The sequence below is a fragment of the Pelobates fuscus genome, chromosome 2, assembly GCF_036172605.1.
Source record: "Pelobates fuscus isolate aPelFus1 chromosome 2, aPelFus1.pri, whole genome shotgun sequence".
Classification (NCBI taxonomy): domain Eukaryota; kingdom Metazoa; phylum Chordata; class Amphibia; order Anura; family Pelobatidae; genus Pelobates; species Pelobates fuscus.
The window spans coordinates 244,184,812-244,205,190 of record NC_086318.1 but is presented as its reverse complement, the minus strand read 5'-3'; the positions used below and the strand labels follow the sequence as shown (position 1 = coordinate 244,205,190).

Below are 20,379 nucleotides of genomic sequence, written 5' to 3'. Positions count from 1 at the left end.
GTGGTACTGAATGAGTACAATCTGGCCACGTGACATGGTAGCCCACCTAGAAAAGCATTGATTCAATACTTTCCTAAAAGATGTGTGTATGGAGCTTGCAGCACATGTACATCATCTCCCCAATACTCCATTGTGATTGGATCATTGTGGAAAAGGACATGCCTCCTCCATGATATTGCAGAAGCCGGAGAGGTAAGCAGCAGCTAGATAGCATTGGCTCTGGAAAAAGGTAAATTAAATAATTCATTTTGCTATTTTTATCTCAAACAAGACAGGAGGCACACCTGTATTTTACTAGCGACAGGGACACTAAAGCGTTAGGAATACAGGTTTGTATTCTTAATGCTTTAGTATTCCTTTAAAAACAGAAATAATGAAACTTTAATGTTAAAAGTATTCATCTGAAACAAAGACATTATATACACAGCACTATGGATCCTTTAGCTGTATTTTGGTGGCACCATCTTGAACAATTTCTTTTGAAATGTCAGTACTATTTTTGAAGTGTTGTTTATATATATATATATGTTTATAATAAAATTCAAAACATCACTGGTCATTTTTTAATGAGCTACTTACTTTTCACTTGGGTTGTAAGAGAGAGGAGCAAGTTCTCTACTGATTTATTAAATCCCTTGCATTTGCTGAGTTCCTGTAGCAAAAGAGTGACATTAGATTATGCTCAATATTATCATTAGTATTATAAAGTATGTTTCTGTTTTGCATCCTACAGCAAACAAAAGTTCAAGCCTAAAGGGAAAAAAAGGGGTTACAAGTAAAATTAATTTCTAAAAGTTTAGGTATTGACTGTGTGCGTCTGAATATTTTAATTTTTGTATATGTGTATGAATATTTTAAAGCGACATCAACCTAAACAACGTCTAAACAATACAATAGATTGCATTAAATGAGTAGAAATTATGTTTTCAAAATGTGCACTTACTTTATGAAACTGCACATTACTAGATTTTGCATCCTTGGACATAGAAATATGGTCATTGGTCCATTTAGATCATAACACATGCATTGGTTTAAATAGCGGTTTCTTGGAATTACTGTGCCCAACTGCAGACTTTTTCCCAATGTATTTCCTGAGATATGTAGAAAATGCACAGCAATTGCTCTCAACAAAAGTTATCTAGTAGTTAGAGGGGTGAATTTTAACAAATTTTGTATTGGCAATAACCATATTGCATTGTGCATTGGAAAAAATACAAATAAATGAACACTCCAGACTCATAAAGAACTATAGCTTGTTGAAGTACTTGTGCGAAGAGTGTGTACTCTTTTTTTCATTTAAAAAAAAATTGCAGGTTACTATAGAAATTGGAACTTATAAATTACCCTTGCTGTACAACCTCTGGCTGTCAATCAGACAACAGGTCATGTTACTTCCTGGTTTGATTAGCTCAGCTGAGCTAAAAACTCAAGATGTAGCAATTGTCTAGAGTACCTATCCTGCAAAGACTTCTTATTGATCTGCATTAGATGGGGAGAGCATGCGAATGCTTCAGGCAAGAGACTTGCAGCTTTTGCAAGCTGTTTTTAGATATACCCCAATGAAATGCATAAAGTTGCAAGACGCAACCAGAAGCATGTTCAGAGGAGGTATATCAATTAAACAATGAATTTTTTTTATGGGCAGTGAAGTACCCCTTTAACATATATTGGTTAGAAACAAAATGAAAAAAACAAAAACAAAGCAAGTCAGTGTGAGTAGCTAAGGGAAATACATATGTACTTTACCATGGAGGAGATTCCTTGATTAGCTTCACTGAAAGGAGGTGGTGTTGGAGGGACAACAGAAATCTTACTTTATCATGAAGAAGTGAAGAAGAGAAAATAAATTAAAAATGTTTTCATTTTTCTACAACCATTTTTGCAATATAATGAATATATAATATTTCTTGCATGGTATGTATAGCCTCTTTCAAAGAAATCAGGACGTTTGAAGTAGCTTTGAAACAAATCCTGAAATTTGAATCATTACCTAGAACTTTTGAACCTAAGGTACCTGATATTGCAAGCATGGCTTGTGCGTGTAATAAGGTCTACACTTCTAAAGAAATTCAGACTTCTCTTGAAAGGATATGTCAATTTAAGGTGTTCTGTCAATCTATGCCTGTCATGTTATGATTTTTTTGGCTTAGATTTCTTGCAGTTTGTTTTTGGTAAATTGTTGCCCTTTATTATTATCTGCTTTCACCTTGTCATATCAAAATCCTGTTATATGAGACAATAGATCCACTTTATCCATCTGGCAATGGGCAAATGATTTGCCAGGTTTGTTTCTAAAAGAAATTTACTACGTAACTTAATGGAACATAAACATTTTGTTTGTTTTTTAAACTATTACATTCTGTAAGACTTGAAATTGCTGTGTGAGTGAGTACGCTGGATTATGCCTGTTTTCCTGGAACATAGATAGGTTGTTCTTAGAATGTTAGTGCTTAATATGCTCTGCAAATTAGTATTTTTCTAGATTTGAGTAAAATTATAAAAGATAAAGTTGTCAGGAGCAACCATACAAAAATGTTTAGCAGTCACAGTCAGAGCAGTATAGATAACTTTTTGATTTAGGCCTTCTGGATCACTCATGACATCCTCTTTGTTAAGATGTTATCACCTATGGGTGAATCATGTCAATTCATCTTGTGCTTAAACTACAGTTATATCCAATTTACTATTATGTATTTAAATATTAGTTGAGGAATTGTGCTGAATTCCCTCTCTTCTCTATCCATTTTATCTTTTTTCCCACAATATTTCTTATGCACCTTATAAGTAGTTTGCCCACAATACCTGGTAGATTAATTAAACTTGTCTGGGCTACAGAGAGAGATGGCTCCATGTTCAAGTATACAAGATTAAAACAGCTCACATCAAAAATATGATTCCCCTACACATTGGCACTGACTGAAAACAGAATATAAGAGAAAACCAAGAAAGGGAAAAACCTCAGTTTTCTCTAGCTTTTTGATTTTTTTTACCACTCTGGTGTTACACAAGTTTAAATCAATTGTGATAATACAGAGGGAACCTATTCCAATTACATAACCCACACACAAGGGTAACTTAAAACAAAAGAGAGATAGCAACACTTGTTGTTTTAGCATTCTATGGAACTATGTGGAGCTAACATCACTGAACACAAAATGTCTGGATAACCCTTTTGACTTAGTTAGCCATACAAAAATAAACCAAAACAAGGGGTAAGGGAATACCTTGGACATGAGCAAAAACTGAACTAACTTTGTTTAGGTCTCAAACACATTTTAGCTCATGTGTTAAATTAGAGAAGAAACCTAACATTCGATACTACCGTCAATGCAGCCTGTACGCTGCATTGGGGCCAGCTCACTATGGGGGCACATTGCACATGCACTTAGGGCTACCCGGTGGTAATTGCTGAACATGGGCCCTGTTGCGCTGTTGAAGGGTCACTGCACCCTACCAAGCACCTGTTCAGCAATACCCATCGGCTTAACACAGCCTTTCCATATATTGTTATTTCCCACTACACACATATGACCCCCTCCCTCACCCTCCCACAGTAACTCACCCCACAATCATGTAACACTCACCACTCCACACCTTGTCACAATCACTCCCCTCAACCTGCCACATACCACCACATCATCCTGTCACACTCACCATTCCTTATTCAGTCCACTCATCCTGTCACACCCCCAACTTTCACACTCCCACCACTTAAATTGTCACACTGACCCCATACACTATTCCACTCTTGACCCCCACATCCTCACTTTCCTCACCCTGTCACACTCGCCCCCTCACTCTGCCACACTCACGACCCTCACCCTGTCACACTTACACCCACAGTTACCCCACTCAAAATAGTCACCTCAAACACAGTCAGTTCACACACACGAAACTCATCCTCATCATAACTACAATACACAAAGACCCCAAGCAGCCTTTATTACACACAACACAATGCAAGACACTACCCTACACACATACGCTCACAGATACCAACAATTCACACACATGAATACATATACACAGATACATAATGCCAGAAACACAGACACACTCAGTCTCAAATGCACACACTCTCAGGTATATAAACAGGTACATCATTCTAGACACATAGACACACTCAGCCTCTCCCATATACAGCTGTTAGAATCTTTCACTCAGCCACATGCTCTCTCCCACACATTACTTTTATTGTTTAGATGCCCAGGTCTCTGGGAGGGGACTCCATTCTAGCACCCTGCCAAGGCCCTGAGCAACCTTAATCCGGCTCTGATCATAAATTCATTTTTACATGTTCCCATAGACAAAGTATGGGTAATTGTATAAGTGTATTTCTAATTGGCTAGGTATCTGTTCTTAAAGGGACAGTATAGTACCATAAACACTACGGCTTAATGCAGTGGTTCTGGTGTTTATAGCATGTCCCTGCAGGCCTTTTAATGTAAACAAAGCCTTTTCAGAGAAAATGCGGCATTTACATTGCTGCCTAGTAACACCTCTAGGTACAGTCACTCAGATGGCCACTAGAAGTGCTTCCTATTTCAGTGCTGTATTGTATACAGCACTTGTGTTCAGTGTCTCCATGCTCCATGTATAGGAATGCATTGATTCACTGTATCTCTATGAGACATTTTGCCGTGCATGCACAATAGCCTTCTAATGCTTTTCTATGGAGGCGGAGAAAGCCACTGAGAGACCAGTGCGGCGATGAATAAAAGATATCTAAACAATAAACAGATAACTATAGTATTAGGAATACATGTTTGCATTCCTAATATTATATTGTTCCTTTAAGCATCTTGTTATGTATGTGTGTTTGTGTCTAACTAGATGTGAGTGGTGATTAAAACACACAGCGACCAGCTAAAGGAAAAAAAAATGAGAATAAAAACATTTCTACAACAGTCAGAGATCTAAACTGGAGAGAATAATAACTTATGGGAGAAATATATAAACTACTGGGATAGAGTATGTTGAATACAACTGTAACCAATATGAAGCAAGCTAAGCTTGCGACACTGTAACCTTCCTTCAAACAGTCTGTGAAGCAATTACCAGAAAATATCAAACTGTGTCAATGTGACACTGTAAAATCTGTCTTGTAAACTCAAAACTGCAATAAATCACCCTGAGGCTGCAGTTTAAGCGGCACTGTTACCATCTGGGGTCTTTGCATAATTGGCAAAGACCCCCGATGGTGACTTTGCCGCTGTGGTTGTGGTGGCTAGGGGTCAAGAAAAGGTGAGTTTAATTTACCTGAACCTGTCCCTCATGGGCGCTGCCATCTTCTTCTAGCCGGTCCTCTTCTGTGTGCCAGGAGTTGATGTCACTGATGCATGCACAAGAGTAGAGCAGTGTGGTCTATGGAGTATCCTGTGAAACAGAGTCAATTCCCTGCAGCCGGTGGCACTGACAGTTCCGTTCAAAACTTCAGTCTGTTGTCAAGTCAAATCAAATAGGTAAGTACTACAGGCAAAACCTCCCCTTTAATGACTAAGCCCTGCTATGTGAACAGATCTAACCTCAAAATGAAACAGAGGAGGATTGCCTCCAAGCATGGACATTGGCCTGATCAACTAAGTGAATGTTAGGGAAATAAGCATAACATGGTTTCTAGTTGTTTAGTCACCTAAATTGTGAGAACTAGTTAAACATCAGTTTGGAGGGTTAATATTATTATTATTATTTTATTTCTTATAGAGCGCCAGCAGATTCCATAGTGCTGTACAATGGGTAGACTAACAGACACGTAGTTGTAACCAGACAAGTTGGACACACAGGAACAGAGGGGTTGAGGGCCCTGCTCAATGAGTTTACATTCTAGATGGAGTGGGGTGTAGTGACACAAAGGGTATAAGTAGGGGTAACAAGTAAGGGGGGTGAAAACTGTTTAATTGACATGCTTTCCTGAAGAAGTGTGTTTTCAAATATTTTTTGAAGGAATGGAGACTGGGTGAAAGTCTAACGGAGAAGGGAAGGGAGTTACACAGAAAAGTTACAGCCCTTTTTGGTTTTGTTCATTTGTTCTTTCTCTGTGGGCAGGGAATAGGGAAGGAAAAGTAAGATCTCTTTGCTTCTACATCTCCGCTGAGGGTGATTTACGTTCATATCTTGTTGATAGTGAATGTCAATGCTTGGGGCTGTATACCTCTGGAGTAGTTTCATATTGAGGCAGAGCTCTGTTCAAATAGCAGGCATGAGGGGTAGTTGGTCCCTATTGTACTTATCTGTTTGATTTGTCAAAAGACAGAAGTTTAAACTGCAGGGTGATTAACTTAAGTTGTATTGTAGTTTTGAGTTAAGACCTACCACACAGATTGTAAATCGTCACTTTGACATTTGTATTCTACATATTCTATCCCAGTAGTTTATATATCGCTCACATTTCATTAAAGCAGCACTGTCACCACCCCCCTTCCCCTCCCCCATCCATCTCAACTTGAAAAATGAATATTTCATAAAGATAGAATCTTTGTGAAATACTCATGTTGACTGTGTTGGAATTTCACTGAAACTCCATCTGACACTTTTTGACACTGGGCAGAGCAAACGCGGTTAAGAAGTGTGAATCCCACTCAATGCACACCGGTGTGAATTGACTCTGTCTACTCCATAGACTGTAATGTGCGAGAGTTCAGCAGTGATGTTGGCTCCTAACATATGTGTGATCCCCTCCCCACGCCACAGAATCCCCAAGGCAATGTCACCGCCTTTGCAAAGTCCCAGTTGGTGACATCGCCACTTTAAGAGTGATTTATTCTATAGTTCTCCAGTTTAGATCTCTGACTGGTTTATGTATGTATGTATATTTTTATTCTATTTTTTTTTTCTTTGCTTTGAGGGAGTATATTTTAACCTCTTAAGGACTTTTTCCATCATGCTGGCCTTTTACTTCTGAAGCTTTTTTCTTATGTACTCTAATAAAAGCTAAGTTTTAGTCACAATACATTGTTGTGTCCCAGTTCAGAGTATCTTATAGGCATGTGTATGGGAAAAAATTTCGGTTCGGCATTCCGAAATTCGGGACTTCGGCAATTCGACACTTCGGAAATTCGGTAATTTCGGAACTTCGGGACCTGGGCAATTTGGCCCTTCGGCAACTTCGACAACTTCGAAATTTCGGAATGTCTCTTGCAGCCGCTTGGCAGATAACTCCCTAATTCCCACGGTATTACAGAGTTATCTACCAAAAGGCTGAAAGACCTAAATTGGTCTTTAAGCCAAATTTACTAATACTAAGTAAAAATTACTTAGTATTAGTAAATTGTGCCCCTACTCGCTATACCGCGAATAGGGGTATGTCTTATTAAGCCAGTGGCTGCTCACTGTTTAAAAAAAAAAAAAAAAAAATGGGTCCCCCCTCCCGAGCCCTCACCCGCAACGCACGAGTGGGGGCTTTTAAACTAAAGGGGGGCTATTGCCCCCCCGTCCCCCACCCCTGAGTGGCAGGTGGGGGCCCTAAAGTAAAATAATGGGGGGGACCTTTTGCCCCCCCTCAGCCCCCTCCCCTGAGCGGCGGTGGGGGCCCTAAAGTAAAATAATGGGGGGGACCTATTGTCCTCCCCCCCGCCCCACCCCTGAGTGGCGGGTGGGGGCCTAAAGTAAAATAATGGGGGGGGACCTATTGCCCCCCCCTCGGCCCCCTCCCCTGAGCAGCAGGTGGGGGCCCTAAAGTAAAATAATGGGGGGGACATATTGTCCTCCCTTCCGCCCCCACCCCTGAGCGGCGGATGGGGGCCCTAAATTAGAATGGGGGGACCTAATGTCCTTCCCCTTGGCCCCCACCCCTGAGCGTTGGTTGGGGGCCCTCAATATAAATGGGGGGAGGGAACCTAATGTCCTCCCCCCCTGGCCCCCACCCCTGAGTGGTGGGGGCCCTAAATACTAATTAGGGGGGGAACCTATTGTCCTCTCCCCTGGCCACCACCCCTGAGCGGTGGGTGGGGGCCCTAAATTAGAATGGGGGGAGGGAACCTAATGTCCTCCCCCCCTGGCCCCCACCCCTGAGTGGTGGGTGGGGGCCCTAAATACTAATTAGGGGGGACCTAATGTCCTCCCCCCTGGCCCCCACCCCTGAGCGGTGGGTGGGGGCCCTAAATTAGAATGAGGGGGAGGACCTAATGTCCTCCCCACTGGCCCCCACCCCTGAGTGGTGGGTGGGGGCCCTAAAATACTAATTGGGGGGGACCTAATGTCCTCCCCCCTGGCCCCCACCCCTGAGTGGTGGGTGGGGGCCCTAAATACTAATTAGGGGGGGCCTAATATCCTCCCCCCTGGCCCCCACCCCTCAGCGGTGGGTGGAGGCCCTAAATAAATAAATAAACCCCCCTCCCCCCTGTGACTAGGGGTTCCAAACCCCTAGTCACCCTCCTCCCCCAAAAAATTAACCCCTACCTACCCCCCTTACCCTAAAAATAATGAGGGGGGACCATCTAACTAAGTACCTGAAAAAAAACTTACCCTTTGATGTTTTCTTTCTTCTAAAATCTTATTTTTTCTGCCCCCAAAAAGGGCAAACAAAAAGCCATAATAACCGACGCACTTAAAAAACAAAAACAAAAAAAAACGAGCGCAAAAAAAATCATAATCCATCTTCACTTGCTGAGGGCTCCGCGCAGACTGAGCTCTGCAGGGTGGGGGAAGGCTTAGAAAGCCTATCCCCGCCCTGCAATTAGGCTCAGAGCACTCTGATTGGTGGGTTTAAGCCATCCAATCAGAGTGCTCTGACGGGTAAATGAAGAGACTGAGAGGTCAGTCTCTACATTTACCTGTCACAGCACTCTGATTGGTTTGAAATCCACCAATCAGAGTTCTCTGTGTCATTTTACACAGCGTGGGAATGTTCTTTGTAATTTTCCCACGCTGTGTAATTTGACTCATAACACTCTGATTGGTTACTTAATCCACCACTTGCCACCCCCCCCACCCCCCCTGGATTTTTCAGCTTGTGAAGGTATTTTTATTTTCAGATTGAGAATACACTGCAATACCGGGGCCGGCCAGTAGGTGTATGTAGAGAGAAGCAGGGATAGGAAGCTACATCATATCCCAGCTTCTCTCTCCTGACTGAATCTGCAGGGGAGCCTGCAACTCCCAGACTGCAGAGACAGCCTACAGATCAGGTAAGTGAGTGATAGGGGGCAGCCTACAGATCACTGAGTGATGGGGAGAGTGGGAGAGTCAGCCTATAGATCAGGTGAGGGATGGGGACGACGACAGCCTATAGATCAGGTAAATGAGGGATGGGGGGCAGCCTACAGATCAGGTAAGTGAGGGATGGGGGACAGCCTATAGATCAGGTAAGTGTGGGATGGTGGAGACAGCCTATAGATCAGGTAAGTGTGGGATGGTGGAGACAGCCTATAGATCAAGTAAGTGAGGGATGGGGGAGACAGCCTACAGGAAGGGTCAGCAAGGAGCATGAAGGTAAAGTAAGAGAAGGAGCAGAAAGGGGAAGGTACAGAGATGAGCAGGAAGGGACAGCAAGGAGCTGGAAGGGACAGCAAGGAGCACAAAAGGTAAAGTAGGAGAATTAGCAGCAATGAGCAGCAAGGAGCTGGAAGGGGCAGCAAGGAGCACAAAGGTAAAGTAGGAGAATCAGCAGAAAGGAATAGAAATGAGCAGAAAGGGTCAGCAAGAAGCAGAAAGGGTCTGCAAGGAGCAGAAAGGGGCAGCAGGAGCAGGAAAAGACAGAAGGAGCACAAATGTGAAGGAGCAGAAAGAATCAGAAGGAGCACAAAGGTAAAGTAGGAGAAGGAGAAGAAAGAAACAGGAAGGGACAGCAAGGAGCAGAAAGGGTCCGTAAGCAACACAACGGTAAAGGAGGAGAAGGTGCAAAACTGGGCAGCAAGGAGCCAGAAGGGACAGCAAGGAGCAGAAAGGTCAGCAAGGAGCTGGAAAGGGCAGCAAGGAGCAGGAAGGGACAGAAGGAGCACAATGGTAACGTAGGAGAAGAAGCAGAAAGGATAAGGAACAGAAATCAGCAGGAAGGGACATCAAGGAGCAAAAAGGGCCAGCAATGAGCTGAAAGGGGCAGAAGGAGCACAAAGGTAAAGTAGGATAACGAGCAGAAATGAGCAGGAAGGGTCAGCAAGAAGCAGGAAGGGTCAGCAAGAAGCAAGAACGGGCAGCAAGAAGGAGGAAAGGTCTGCAAGGAGCAGGAAGGGTCTGCAAGAAGAAGGAAGGGTCTGCAAGGAGCAGGAAGGGGCAGCAAGGAGCAGGAAGGGACCGAAGGAGCACAAAGGTATAGGAGCATAAAGAATCAGAAGGAACACAAAGGTAAAGTAGGAGAATGAGCATAAAAGGGTAGCAAGGAGCTGGAAGGGGCAGAAGAAGCGCAAAGGTAAAGTAGGAGAAGGAACAGAAAGTGTCTGCAAGGAGCAGAAAGAGATCAGAAAGAGAAAGGAGCAGAAGGGCACAAAAGAAGCAGAAAGTAGCAGAAAGGTAAAGGAGAAGAATGAGCCAAGGAGGAGAGAAGACAGTGTCAGAAGAAAAAGAAGACAGTGTCAAATGAAAGAGAAGAAAAGGAGATTGGAGCAGGAAGGACAAGTGAAGTGAGTATTTACTGAGTGTCAGGAAGGACAGGGTGCTGCTGGGTAGGGGTGCCACTGATTGTCCAGAGCGGTCAGCTGGTACTCTAAGCCAATCAGTAGCTCCCCATTCATAAAAAAGTAAAACATTTTTATGAACCGGGAACTAGCGATTGGCTTAGAGCGTCAACTGACCACTCTAGTCAATCAGCGATACCCATGCCTGACGTCAGTTTGCACTTCCTGACACTCCGTTTCAGAAGTCGAAAACCACAAAGCGACCTGGACATCTGGAGGTGGAGGAAGCCTTTGGGGTTAAACCATTTGAGAGCAGTTTAATCCCTTAAAGGAAAGAGAGCACCCAGGGGCTTCCTGGTATCATAGCATTTTCATTTAGATGAAGTTGTTATGAATGTTCCTTTAACAAAAATGTATTCCTGACACCATAGTTGTGAAAACGATATTCACCCTGGCTTTATGTGATAGTGACTATGCCCCTTCCCTTTCATGACACTGTCAAAAAGGGACCAAGCAAGGATGTCATTACAATTATGTCCACCCCCCTGGAAAAATTCCTGCGGACGCCCACATGCTCGTCTAATGGACCTGCATCTATACATATATAGTTAATAGTAATAAACCTGCTTTATTGGAATTTTTTATTTAACATAAATGAGTAATTTTGTCCAGAATTAAAAAATACTTTGATTAGAATAAAATTATTACTATTTACCTCATTTTTTGGTATGACTTTAACAGTTTGGCACCAACTGTTTCATGTTTACCTGTACAATAAAAAGAGAAGTAAGATTTAATGGACCCACATCTACCCACAGTTTTGTACAGTATGACAGTTAACATTATCCTTTAATTCTTAGTTGTTGTTTTTTGTATGTATGATTGCATAACTTGAAACAGAATATAAAAAAAATCTCTCAATCACCGCAGACAGAGAATCTGTCACAATGTGAAAACCACATCAGAGAAAAGTATGATGCAATAGTTTTTTTAAACTTGCTCACGCTGCAAAAGGCAAGAATTACAAGCCATATCAAGTAATACAAGGACATTTAAGCCCTTTCACTTTAAATAAGGGTAGATCAGCAATGCCACTTAGCTGGACACCCTATGATCATGGCATACATGCATGCCAGAGTTTTGCTGGCTCATTCAGACTCTGGCCCTGCTCCTACACTCATTGCCTAATTTCCATAATTATTTCCATAATGATTTGCAAACAATTCTCAACATCACCCACATTGATAGTAGTGTAGGAGATACCACTGGCACTGCAAAAAGACATGACAGTCCTTGATGCCCAGACCACGTGCCTGGAAGGTAAGATGGTGGACAAAGACGCTGCCCACACAGCAATAGAAGTCCGCATGGGCGAAATAGACCACAAACTGGCACTCCATGAGTCCAAGCTAGCAGACGTGGAAGACAGATCTCGCCGCAACAACATCAGACTGCGGGGAGTGCCAGAAGAGGTGGCATTACAAGGCCTAACAGCATACACAGTGGAACTATTACAGCACATCCTACCTGACATACCAACCGATATGTTCCTCCTGGACCGCAACCACAGAATCCCCAGGCCGCAACACCTCCCTGCCTCCACACCGCGAGACATATTCATGAGGCTACATTACTATCACGTGAAAGACCAAATTCTCCGTGCCCACAGAACGAAGAAGGACTTACCTCCTAAATACAACAACATTCTCCTGTTCACGGATCTATCAGCGGATACCCTACGTCGCAGACGATCCTCTAAAACTGTGGCGGAAACACTGAGACACCATAACATCCCCTATAGGTGGGGATACCCAGCGAAAATGCTCATCACCAAAAGTGGGAAACTCACCGTGGCTGCCTCACCATCTGAAGGGTTGGGACTGCTGCAAACGTGGGGCATAGCCCAGAACCTTCATCCAGATGGCGCAAACACGGCATCCAATACAGAATGGAGACCGCAGAGGCCGAAAAGAGCTTCGCCGAGAGATGGCAGCCGCTGACCTCCCACGTACCAGCAAGTGTAATGTTTCAAATTGTTAATTATGTTGCGTTTAAATGTTTTAAGCTTGATATTAAGTTGACCCACTAGGGACTTACCCCATGTTACCACAGGTTTATTATTAATATAAAAACAGAGCAGGGGCAGGCCCATATGTGGCAGGTCGCAAAAGACCGAAAGGCTAGCCACAAAATAGCTCTCCAGCTAGCCCGACCAGGGGTAAGCGCCAATAGCACAGCCAACCGCCACCACACCCCCATTAAGGGACATGGCGTACAATGCCCACTACCTTGCAGAGAGCGAGGCTAAGCAGAGGCCCTGAAAAAAACCTGCATAGCTACAGATATACTCTTAGAGCTTAAACGCAGTCGTAGCGGGCACAATCACTAAAACCAACAGGGGGTGTTCCCCCTCTGCAGCCGCTATAGCACTCCCATAGACGGTCTAGGGAACAACCTGCTTAGAGATAAAATACCAAAAGCACAATCCACGCCTGCAAGAGTACAAGCTATAACAGCATGGCGCTGGCAGTACTCACTTAGCTAATTGGTGACCAAATCAGCCCCCCCCTGGCGGAGAGGCAACAATCAGGCCTAGTGAGACGACCCACGCGCCAGCCCCCTGAGCACCCAGCACCCCTAACAAACCCAAGATCGCAACACAGCCACTATTGCGGTGGTGGGACATGGGACCGCTCGGATCAATTGGGGAAACCCTAAATCCAGTGAGCCCATATCTGCCACCTGCTGGATTCGACCCGACCACTACGACCCCCACCCGAAAAGTGTCACAACTGGTACACAACCTTGAAAGTGACCATTGTATTATAAGTTTGTTTACGGTTAAACTGTATTACTCCTGTATATATAACCCCTGATTTTTCCTTCCTCCTCCTTCCATCATGACTCTCACCTCCACACTGCCCTCCCCCCATACTATGACAAGACGTACACCTTGTCCCTCCCAAAAAAAAAAAAAAAAACTCTCTAGGGCGCGACTGCCCTTTGCACAAGTCATAAACGGACACACAATACCCGGCTTGGACTGGAAGTAAACCACACATTCCAAGCCTAAGCGCAAAACTAACACACATCCAAGATCTCATACCACTGAGCCACAATGAAAGTATACACACACAACGTTCGAGGGTTAAACTCGCCCCACAAGAGATTCACGATATTGAAAGAAATAAGAAAGACACAAGTGGACATCATATGCCTGCAAGAGACCCATTTTAAACACGACACTAAACCCATCATGGGCCTTAGGCACTTCCCTCACCAATACCACGCTACCTCTTCCACCAAAAGCAGAGGAGTGTCAATCCTCGTAAGCCAAGCCTTGACCTTCGACAAAATAACAGTCCAATTAGACCCACAGGGTAGGTACATTATCCTGATATGCACATTAAACAACAACACGTACACGATAGTCAACACCTATTTCCCAACTGAGAACCAGCACAGTTACTTGACCATGCTGCTAGACAAGATAATACACACGGGTACCCTGATAATATGTGGAGATTTCAACCATATCCTGAACCCCAATACAGACTCCACAGCCGTACACACACCCAAAAGGAAAAAAAACCTCCACAAGCAATGCCCAGCGCTGAACAAGACACTAGCCTCCTATGGCCTCTACGATATCTGGAAAACTTTCCACCCAAACGACAGAGAATACACCCACTATTCACAAGTGCACTATACATACTCCCGCATAGACGGCTACATGATGCTTAGCACACACCTACACCAAGTCAGATCCTGTGACATAAACACCTCCACCGAATCAGATCATAACCCTGTGACACTCACGCTCACGGATCCATACCAATACAAAAGACGCAGCCCATGGTGGCTCAATGAAAACCTACCCCATGACCCTAAATTTGCAGACGAGATCCGCAGCGAAATCCAACAATATTTCACCACCAACGACAGGGGGAACGTGTCCCCCGCCACATTATGGCTTGCTCACAAAGCTGTTATTAGAGGACTCCTGCGGAATCGCGCATCACACCTGAAGAAGACAACCCACACCAAATTGCTCGCACTCCTAAAACACCTCCACAGAGAAAACCAGAAGAACCCCTCCCCGGCCCTCCAGCAGCAGATCCAATTAGTAAAAGATGACATAAGCGCAATCCATACACAGAAAGCAAATATAGCACTACGGAAACTTAAAGCAACTTCTTACTCCATGGGAAACAAGGCGACAAAAGTGCTGGCACAAAGACTACGAACAAAGCAAGCACAAGCGAGAATACCGTTCTTAAACACACACTCTGGCCACAAAGTAACCAACACAAATCTGCAATGAATTCGCGCATTACTACACCACTCTGTACAACCTGAAAGACCAATCTACCCAGCCCCACCCCTCCTCAGCAACGATTCGTACATACTTAGCGAAGCTCACCATGCCTAAAATCCAAGCGCACCAATCTGCTCAATTGTGCGCACCGATTACCACGACCGAAATCCTGCAGCAGATAAACAAAATGCCAAAAGGGAAAGCACCAGGCCCAGATGGCTACACCAACACATACTATTCGACCTACCAACAGGAACTTGCCACGACCCTCGCAAGGTTTTTCAATGCTGCCACCCAACACGAGACCTTCCCATCAGAATTTCTGGCAGCCCATGTCATTACTCTCCCGAAACCGGGGAAACCCCCAACAACATGCCAGAATTTCAGACCAATTTCCCTCCTGAACGCAGACGCGAAACTCTACGCAAAAATCTTTGCTGACCGTCTCAGTACCATCATACCAACGGTTATCCACACAGACCAAGTAGGATTCGTGAAAGGAAGACAAGGACCAGACAACACCAGGAAGGCACTACATCTTTACCACATCATAAAGAACTCCAATAAAGAAAGCATTATGCTATCCCTACACGCCGAAAAAGCGTTTGACCGCCTCAACTGGCACTTCCTACAGGAGACTCTGCTTGCCTATGGATTCCCAAACGCGTTTCTTTCCGCAATCAAAGCGCTATACAGCACACCCTCAGCCACAGTGCTAAACGCGGGGTTCTGCTCGCAGGCATTCCCAATCACAAACGGGACCCGTCAAGGGTGCCCCCTGTCTCCACTCCTCTACGTACTAGCCCTGGAACCTCTAGCCATAGCCATCCGCAACAACAAAGACATCCATGGAGTGCAAGTCGGAAATGAAGACTACAAACTCGGCTTATTCGCCGACGACATCCTCCTCACACTCACACAACCAGTGACAACACTTCCCTCCCTCCACAAAGAACTACACACATACAGTCAACATTCATACTACAAGCTTACACCAAGCATACACCAAAACGCAAGCAATGTGCCTCAACATCCCCAAACACACAGTTGAAAGGTTAAAAGAGAAACACAGATACGACTGGAGAGAAGACGACCTGGTATACTTGGGTATAAAAATTACACACAAAGACAAAGAACTCTTTAGCGCCAACTATACAAGACTATTGAAGGAAATCGACACCCTCCTGCAATCCTGGAAAAACATATTCCTGTCGTGGGTGGGAAGAATAGCGGCATTGAAGATGACAATCCTACCCAAAGTTCTCTACCTATTCCGAATCCTTCAAATCAAGCTACCCCAGAGCTACATAACAAAATTACAGACGACCCTCCTTTACTTCAGTTGGGGAGGCAAACACCCCAGAGTTCCCAGACAACTACTAATGATGAATGTGAAAAAGGGGGGAATGGGATTCCCAAACATAAAAGCATACTATCAATCCACTATCCTCACCATTGTCATAGGAGCACATTTGACTACCTACACACCTCAATGGGTAGCAATAGAGAGCAACTACTGTGGAGAAATGGACCTTCCAACGATGCTGTGGACACCCCAACACCTCCGACAACCACCCCCGAATATACTACCAACCACCAAGCACCTTCTAACAACATGGGAATCCTGTAGAAACAAACTTTGCTCAGCACACCCATGGGGCCTCACAACCCTGATCAAAACTCTATACCAATGTAACGGTACGTTTCCGTATCAAAAATGGGAAAAAGCAGGAATCACACACATATTCCACCTCTGCGATAAAAGAGGACTCAAACCATTCCCAGCTCTACAAGAAGAATTCAACCTACCCTCCAACTACACATTTGCATACCTTCAGATGAAGGCGCTAGTCCATGACATCGTGATCAACAATATCAAACAAACCCTACAATCCTCCCTCACGAAGTTTGAAATACAATACCTTTCGTCAAAACCACAGAAGAAAATGGTGTCCGTATGTTACAACACTCTAGCCAACCCCGAGGAGGAGACAAAGTGGAAATTCATGACACAATGGCAAGACGACCTGCAAACCACTTTCTCCCCGACAGAATGGGACAAGATCTTCACTGCCTATGAGGGGATGTCAACCTGTGCAGCACACTTCGAAACATCCAGAAAACTCTTATATAGGTGGTACATGGTCCCAACTCGCTTACACTCTATGTATGCAACCACATCGGATCTATGCTGGCGCTGTCTCACAAATAGAGGAACTATGCTTCATATATGGTGGCAGTGTGCGGAGGTGAACTCCCTGTGGAAAAAGACCATAACACTGATCATGAAGGTCACAAACTTCCAACTGGCGCATGACCCAGCTACAATACTACTCAGACTGCTACCAGACAACACGCCTAAACCGATCCGGAAGATGATTTACCTGATATTGAGTACAGTATCCACACTGATAGCCAGGTGTTGGAAAACCCCCAAACTGCCCGTGCTCAGGGAAATTGAATCTGCAGTGACCACGATGATTGAATACGAACTCACAATGTGGTACCAGACGAAGATCGGCAAACTAAGCCCCCACACTAACACGATGTGGCAGACATACCTTCAACTTGCTAGCGGGACACATACACAGACCTCAGACACACAAGTAGATGAACAAAATCAGGAGGCCCACGGCCCAGATACCTGCCAGCCTGAGGAACACAACACTCCCGAACCTCCTCCCCACCTAGCAGGACACAGCAATAGAATTATAAACCACCCAGGCACGAACACAGAAACAGACGAGAGACAAGGCACGGAGCGGACACCCGCCCACGCTGACCTCTCCTCCCCACCACACTGACCCCGCAGCCATGAGACCTAGCTGAAATCCCCTGACACACCAAAACCAGACGCGGACAGCGAAAATAGCATGGCCCGACCGACAACCAGATTCCCTATGATATCAGGGAGAAAGACTACCGATCCAATCTTAGAGCAGAATCTACCCCTCTAGAGACAAGAGTCAATACAGCCCTCACCCTGTGAAGCACCCCCAACCCAGAGCCCCAATGTAACGGCCAAAGGGCAACACTGGACCATCCGACGGCAAAGGGCCCCCACTCTAGTTAAGCCTCAGACAGGGAGAACCAGATTGGGTTACTATAAAACACAAAAGGTATAATGCCTGAACTAGCTGTGGTAGAAGGAGTTGCAGTGTCAGTGAAAGTGGCAGCAGCTATTATGAAGTTGGTTATCTTCTTTGTGGACCTAGTTGATTCTATTGCTGCAACGACAGGTCCTTCTGCATCTTTATTCTTTGAGTCACCAATTGCAGCATAAAAAGGCAGAGATAAAAAAATATTTGTCTCTTGGGTGATGAATGGGATGCAACAGACATGCTAGTCCCACTATCCCAAGGTGGTGCTTATGGTGATGGCGATGCTGGCAGTGTGGTTAAGACAGTGAGAGGCTATGGCACTACTGCTGATGGTGGATTTGGGAACATGACCCCTACCCCTAATTTTTTATTTGGATTAGAATTTGGATTAGAATGTATCATTGATGATAATGGGTTTGTTTTTATTATTCAAATAAATTAAGCTATAGATGTGTATTGTTTAAACTATCACATCTTTGGTTAGCCCCAATAGATGTTTGTGCTGAAAATTAGTTGCTGTTTGGTGGCTTTACTAGTACTGTACTATTATTGTGCGACTTTAAGAAGCATTGCAGTGCACACAGTCCTCAGTGCACAACACAGTGCTTGCACTCTTGCACAACACACAATGGACTGAGAACATTCCCCCCCAAAAGGATTTTCTTTCAACAAACATTTAACAAAAATAAAAAACGTGAATCGAACTTTGTGTAAATGGCACTGTCTACGCACAACAGTAGCCTAACCACCAGTCTTTTACTAGGTGACATGTAGAGGGTCAGGGCACAGAGTGCCAGCTTTGTCATAGTTCTATGGTACACAATATTCTTCTTAATTCATTTCTGAGCATGCATTTTTACACTTTGCCTGGACCTTTGTACTTACTCTTAAACTGTGGGATTGTAATCAAAACAATTGACTCACCAAAATCTTAAGAAAAAAGTAATCAAAATAAGATCATTTAGTTACATTCTTCTCTTCAATCTCTCAATATCAAATATTAGATGCAAGTTTGAAATATGGAGGGAATTAAAACCACACCTAGATGTGTATGTAACAGTCTGGTACATTAACCCATTATACATACACGGAGTAGGGCATTTAACTCACACTTACAAATTAGGCTAATAATTCATCTTATCAGTACACCCTCATAGTAACAAATAGAGCAGCAGACCTGCTGCATAACAGCTAGATCCAGGTTAATGTAGATAGAAGAAAATAAGTCATAACCCACATTTCGCTGTGACCTGGATAAAGTAATTGAGCAATGAAATGTCATTACAAAACAGCAGGATGTACACTGCCTGTTGTTAGGAAATTACCTGCTGAGGAATCATTATTAAGTACAAATTTGGATTGAGAAAATCTAGTTTAAATCTCCAATTTGTGTAATTTGAAATATTAAAAGAATCAGGGAATTGCAATACTTGAATGTAGAACATACATCATTGCTGGATTGGTAAAGATTTTCTTTAAACACTATTTATATTTTCTGGATAATGTTGTGTAAGAAAGTAATATAATTATTCACTAATTTGGGTATGAAGGATTTCACATGAGCATGTTTCCTGGGGAAAAAAAAATCTTCATTTTAATCAGTCCTATTATGTGTTTTTTTATTTCTTTTGGCTTTCCTTTCCTTCTGCCCCCTGTAACTTAAAGGAACAGTATAGAGCTGGGAATACAAAGATGTATTCATAACACTATAGTGTCCCTCTGAACATGCACACATTCTCTGCATATATCGACTCAGGCATGTTTGACCAGGCAACTTTAGTAGGCATTTTTGCAGTAGAACATATCTTTTGGCAATAGCTGCCATGATATGACATCATATGCCAGTTTAAAACACACATACATACATACATATATTATACATACATGTAAAGGGGGCGACCGCCCAGCATAGCCGCTTGAACATGGCAACTCAGTCCTGGTTTGCAAGGTGGATGTCCAGTGTATACCTCATACACTGGCTGTGGTGGTTCTTTTTCTAATTGAGGTTTGCTTGTGTTATTTTGTATAAATCCCACTACAGCTGGCCTGGTGTAATGGGACTGCACATTCCCCCCAAAAAAACCTTACACTAGATATCAGGGCTCAGGGCTCCCTTGCCGGGGTACATAGGAAATGCTGATGTTCTGGCTTAATACTGTATATTATTTCCTGTAAGACACGGCACATTTGGCCCACTGGTGCAAGGTCCTGTCAGTGGTGTTGTTCTGCAGTTTCTAGGCCAAAGGTGGACTGTAAATGTCCCAGGTCATTTCCCAGTCACACATGGGAAGCTAGCGTTTTCATGATCCCCACTACCAGGTCACAAGCCCCGGCTCCCCAATCCAATTGGAACCAGGCAGTTGGGATGCTGAAAACATTGCCACTCGAATTGCAATGGACTACTCAGTGT

The 20,379-nt window shown here is 43.9% G+C and overlaps 1 protein-coding gene across 1 annotated transcript in view; it reads right to left on the bottom strand.

Annotated features, from left to right (window-relative positions):
- SYTL3 (synaptotagmin like 3) overlaps nucleotides 1–20,379 on the bottom strand; it is a 100,877-nt gene that overhangs the window by 54,210 nt on the left and 26,288 nt on the right. The window contains exons 4-6 of the mRNA XM_063443302.1: nucleotides 11,266–11,317; nucleotides 1,747–1,813; nucleotides 580–652 (exon numbers count right to left, since the gene is read on the bottom strand). Coding sequence (XP_063299372.1) covers nucleotides 580–652; nucleotides 1,747–1,813; nucleotides 11,266–11,317 — 192 coding nt within the window. The remainder of the gene's footprint in view (nucleotides 1–579; nucleotides 653–1,746; nucleotides 1,814–11,265; nucleotides 11,318–20,379) is intronic.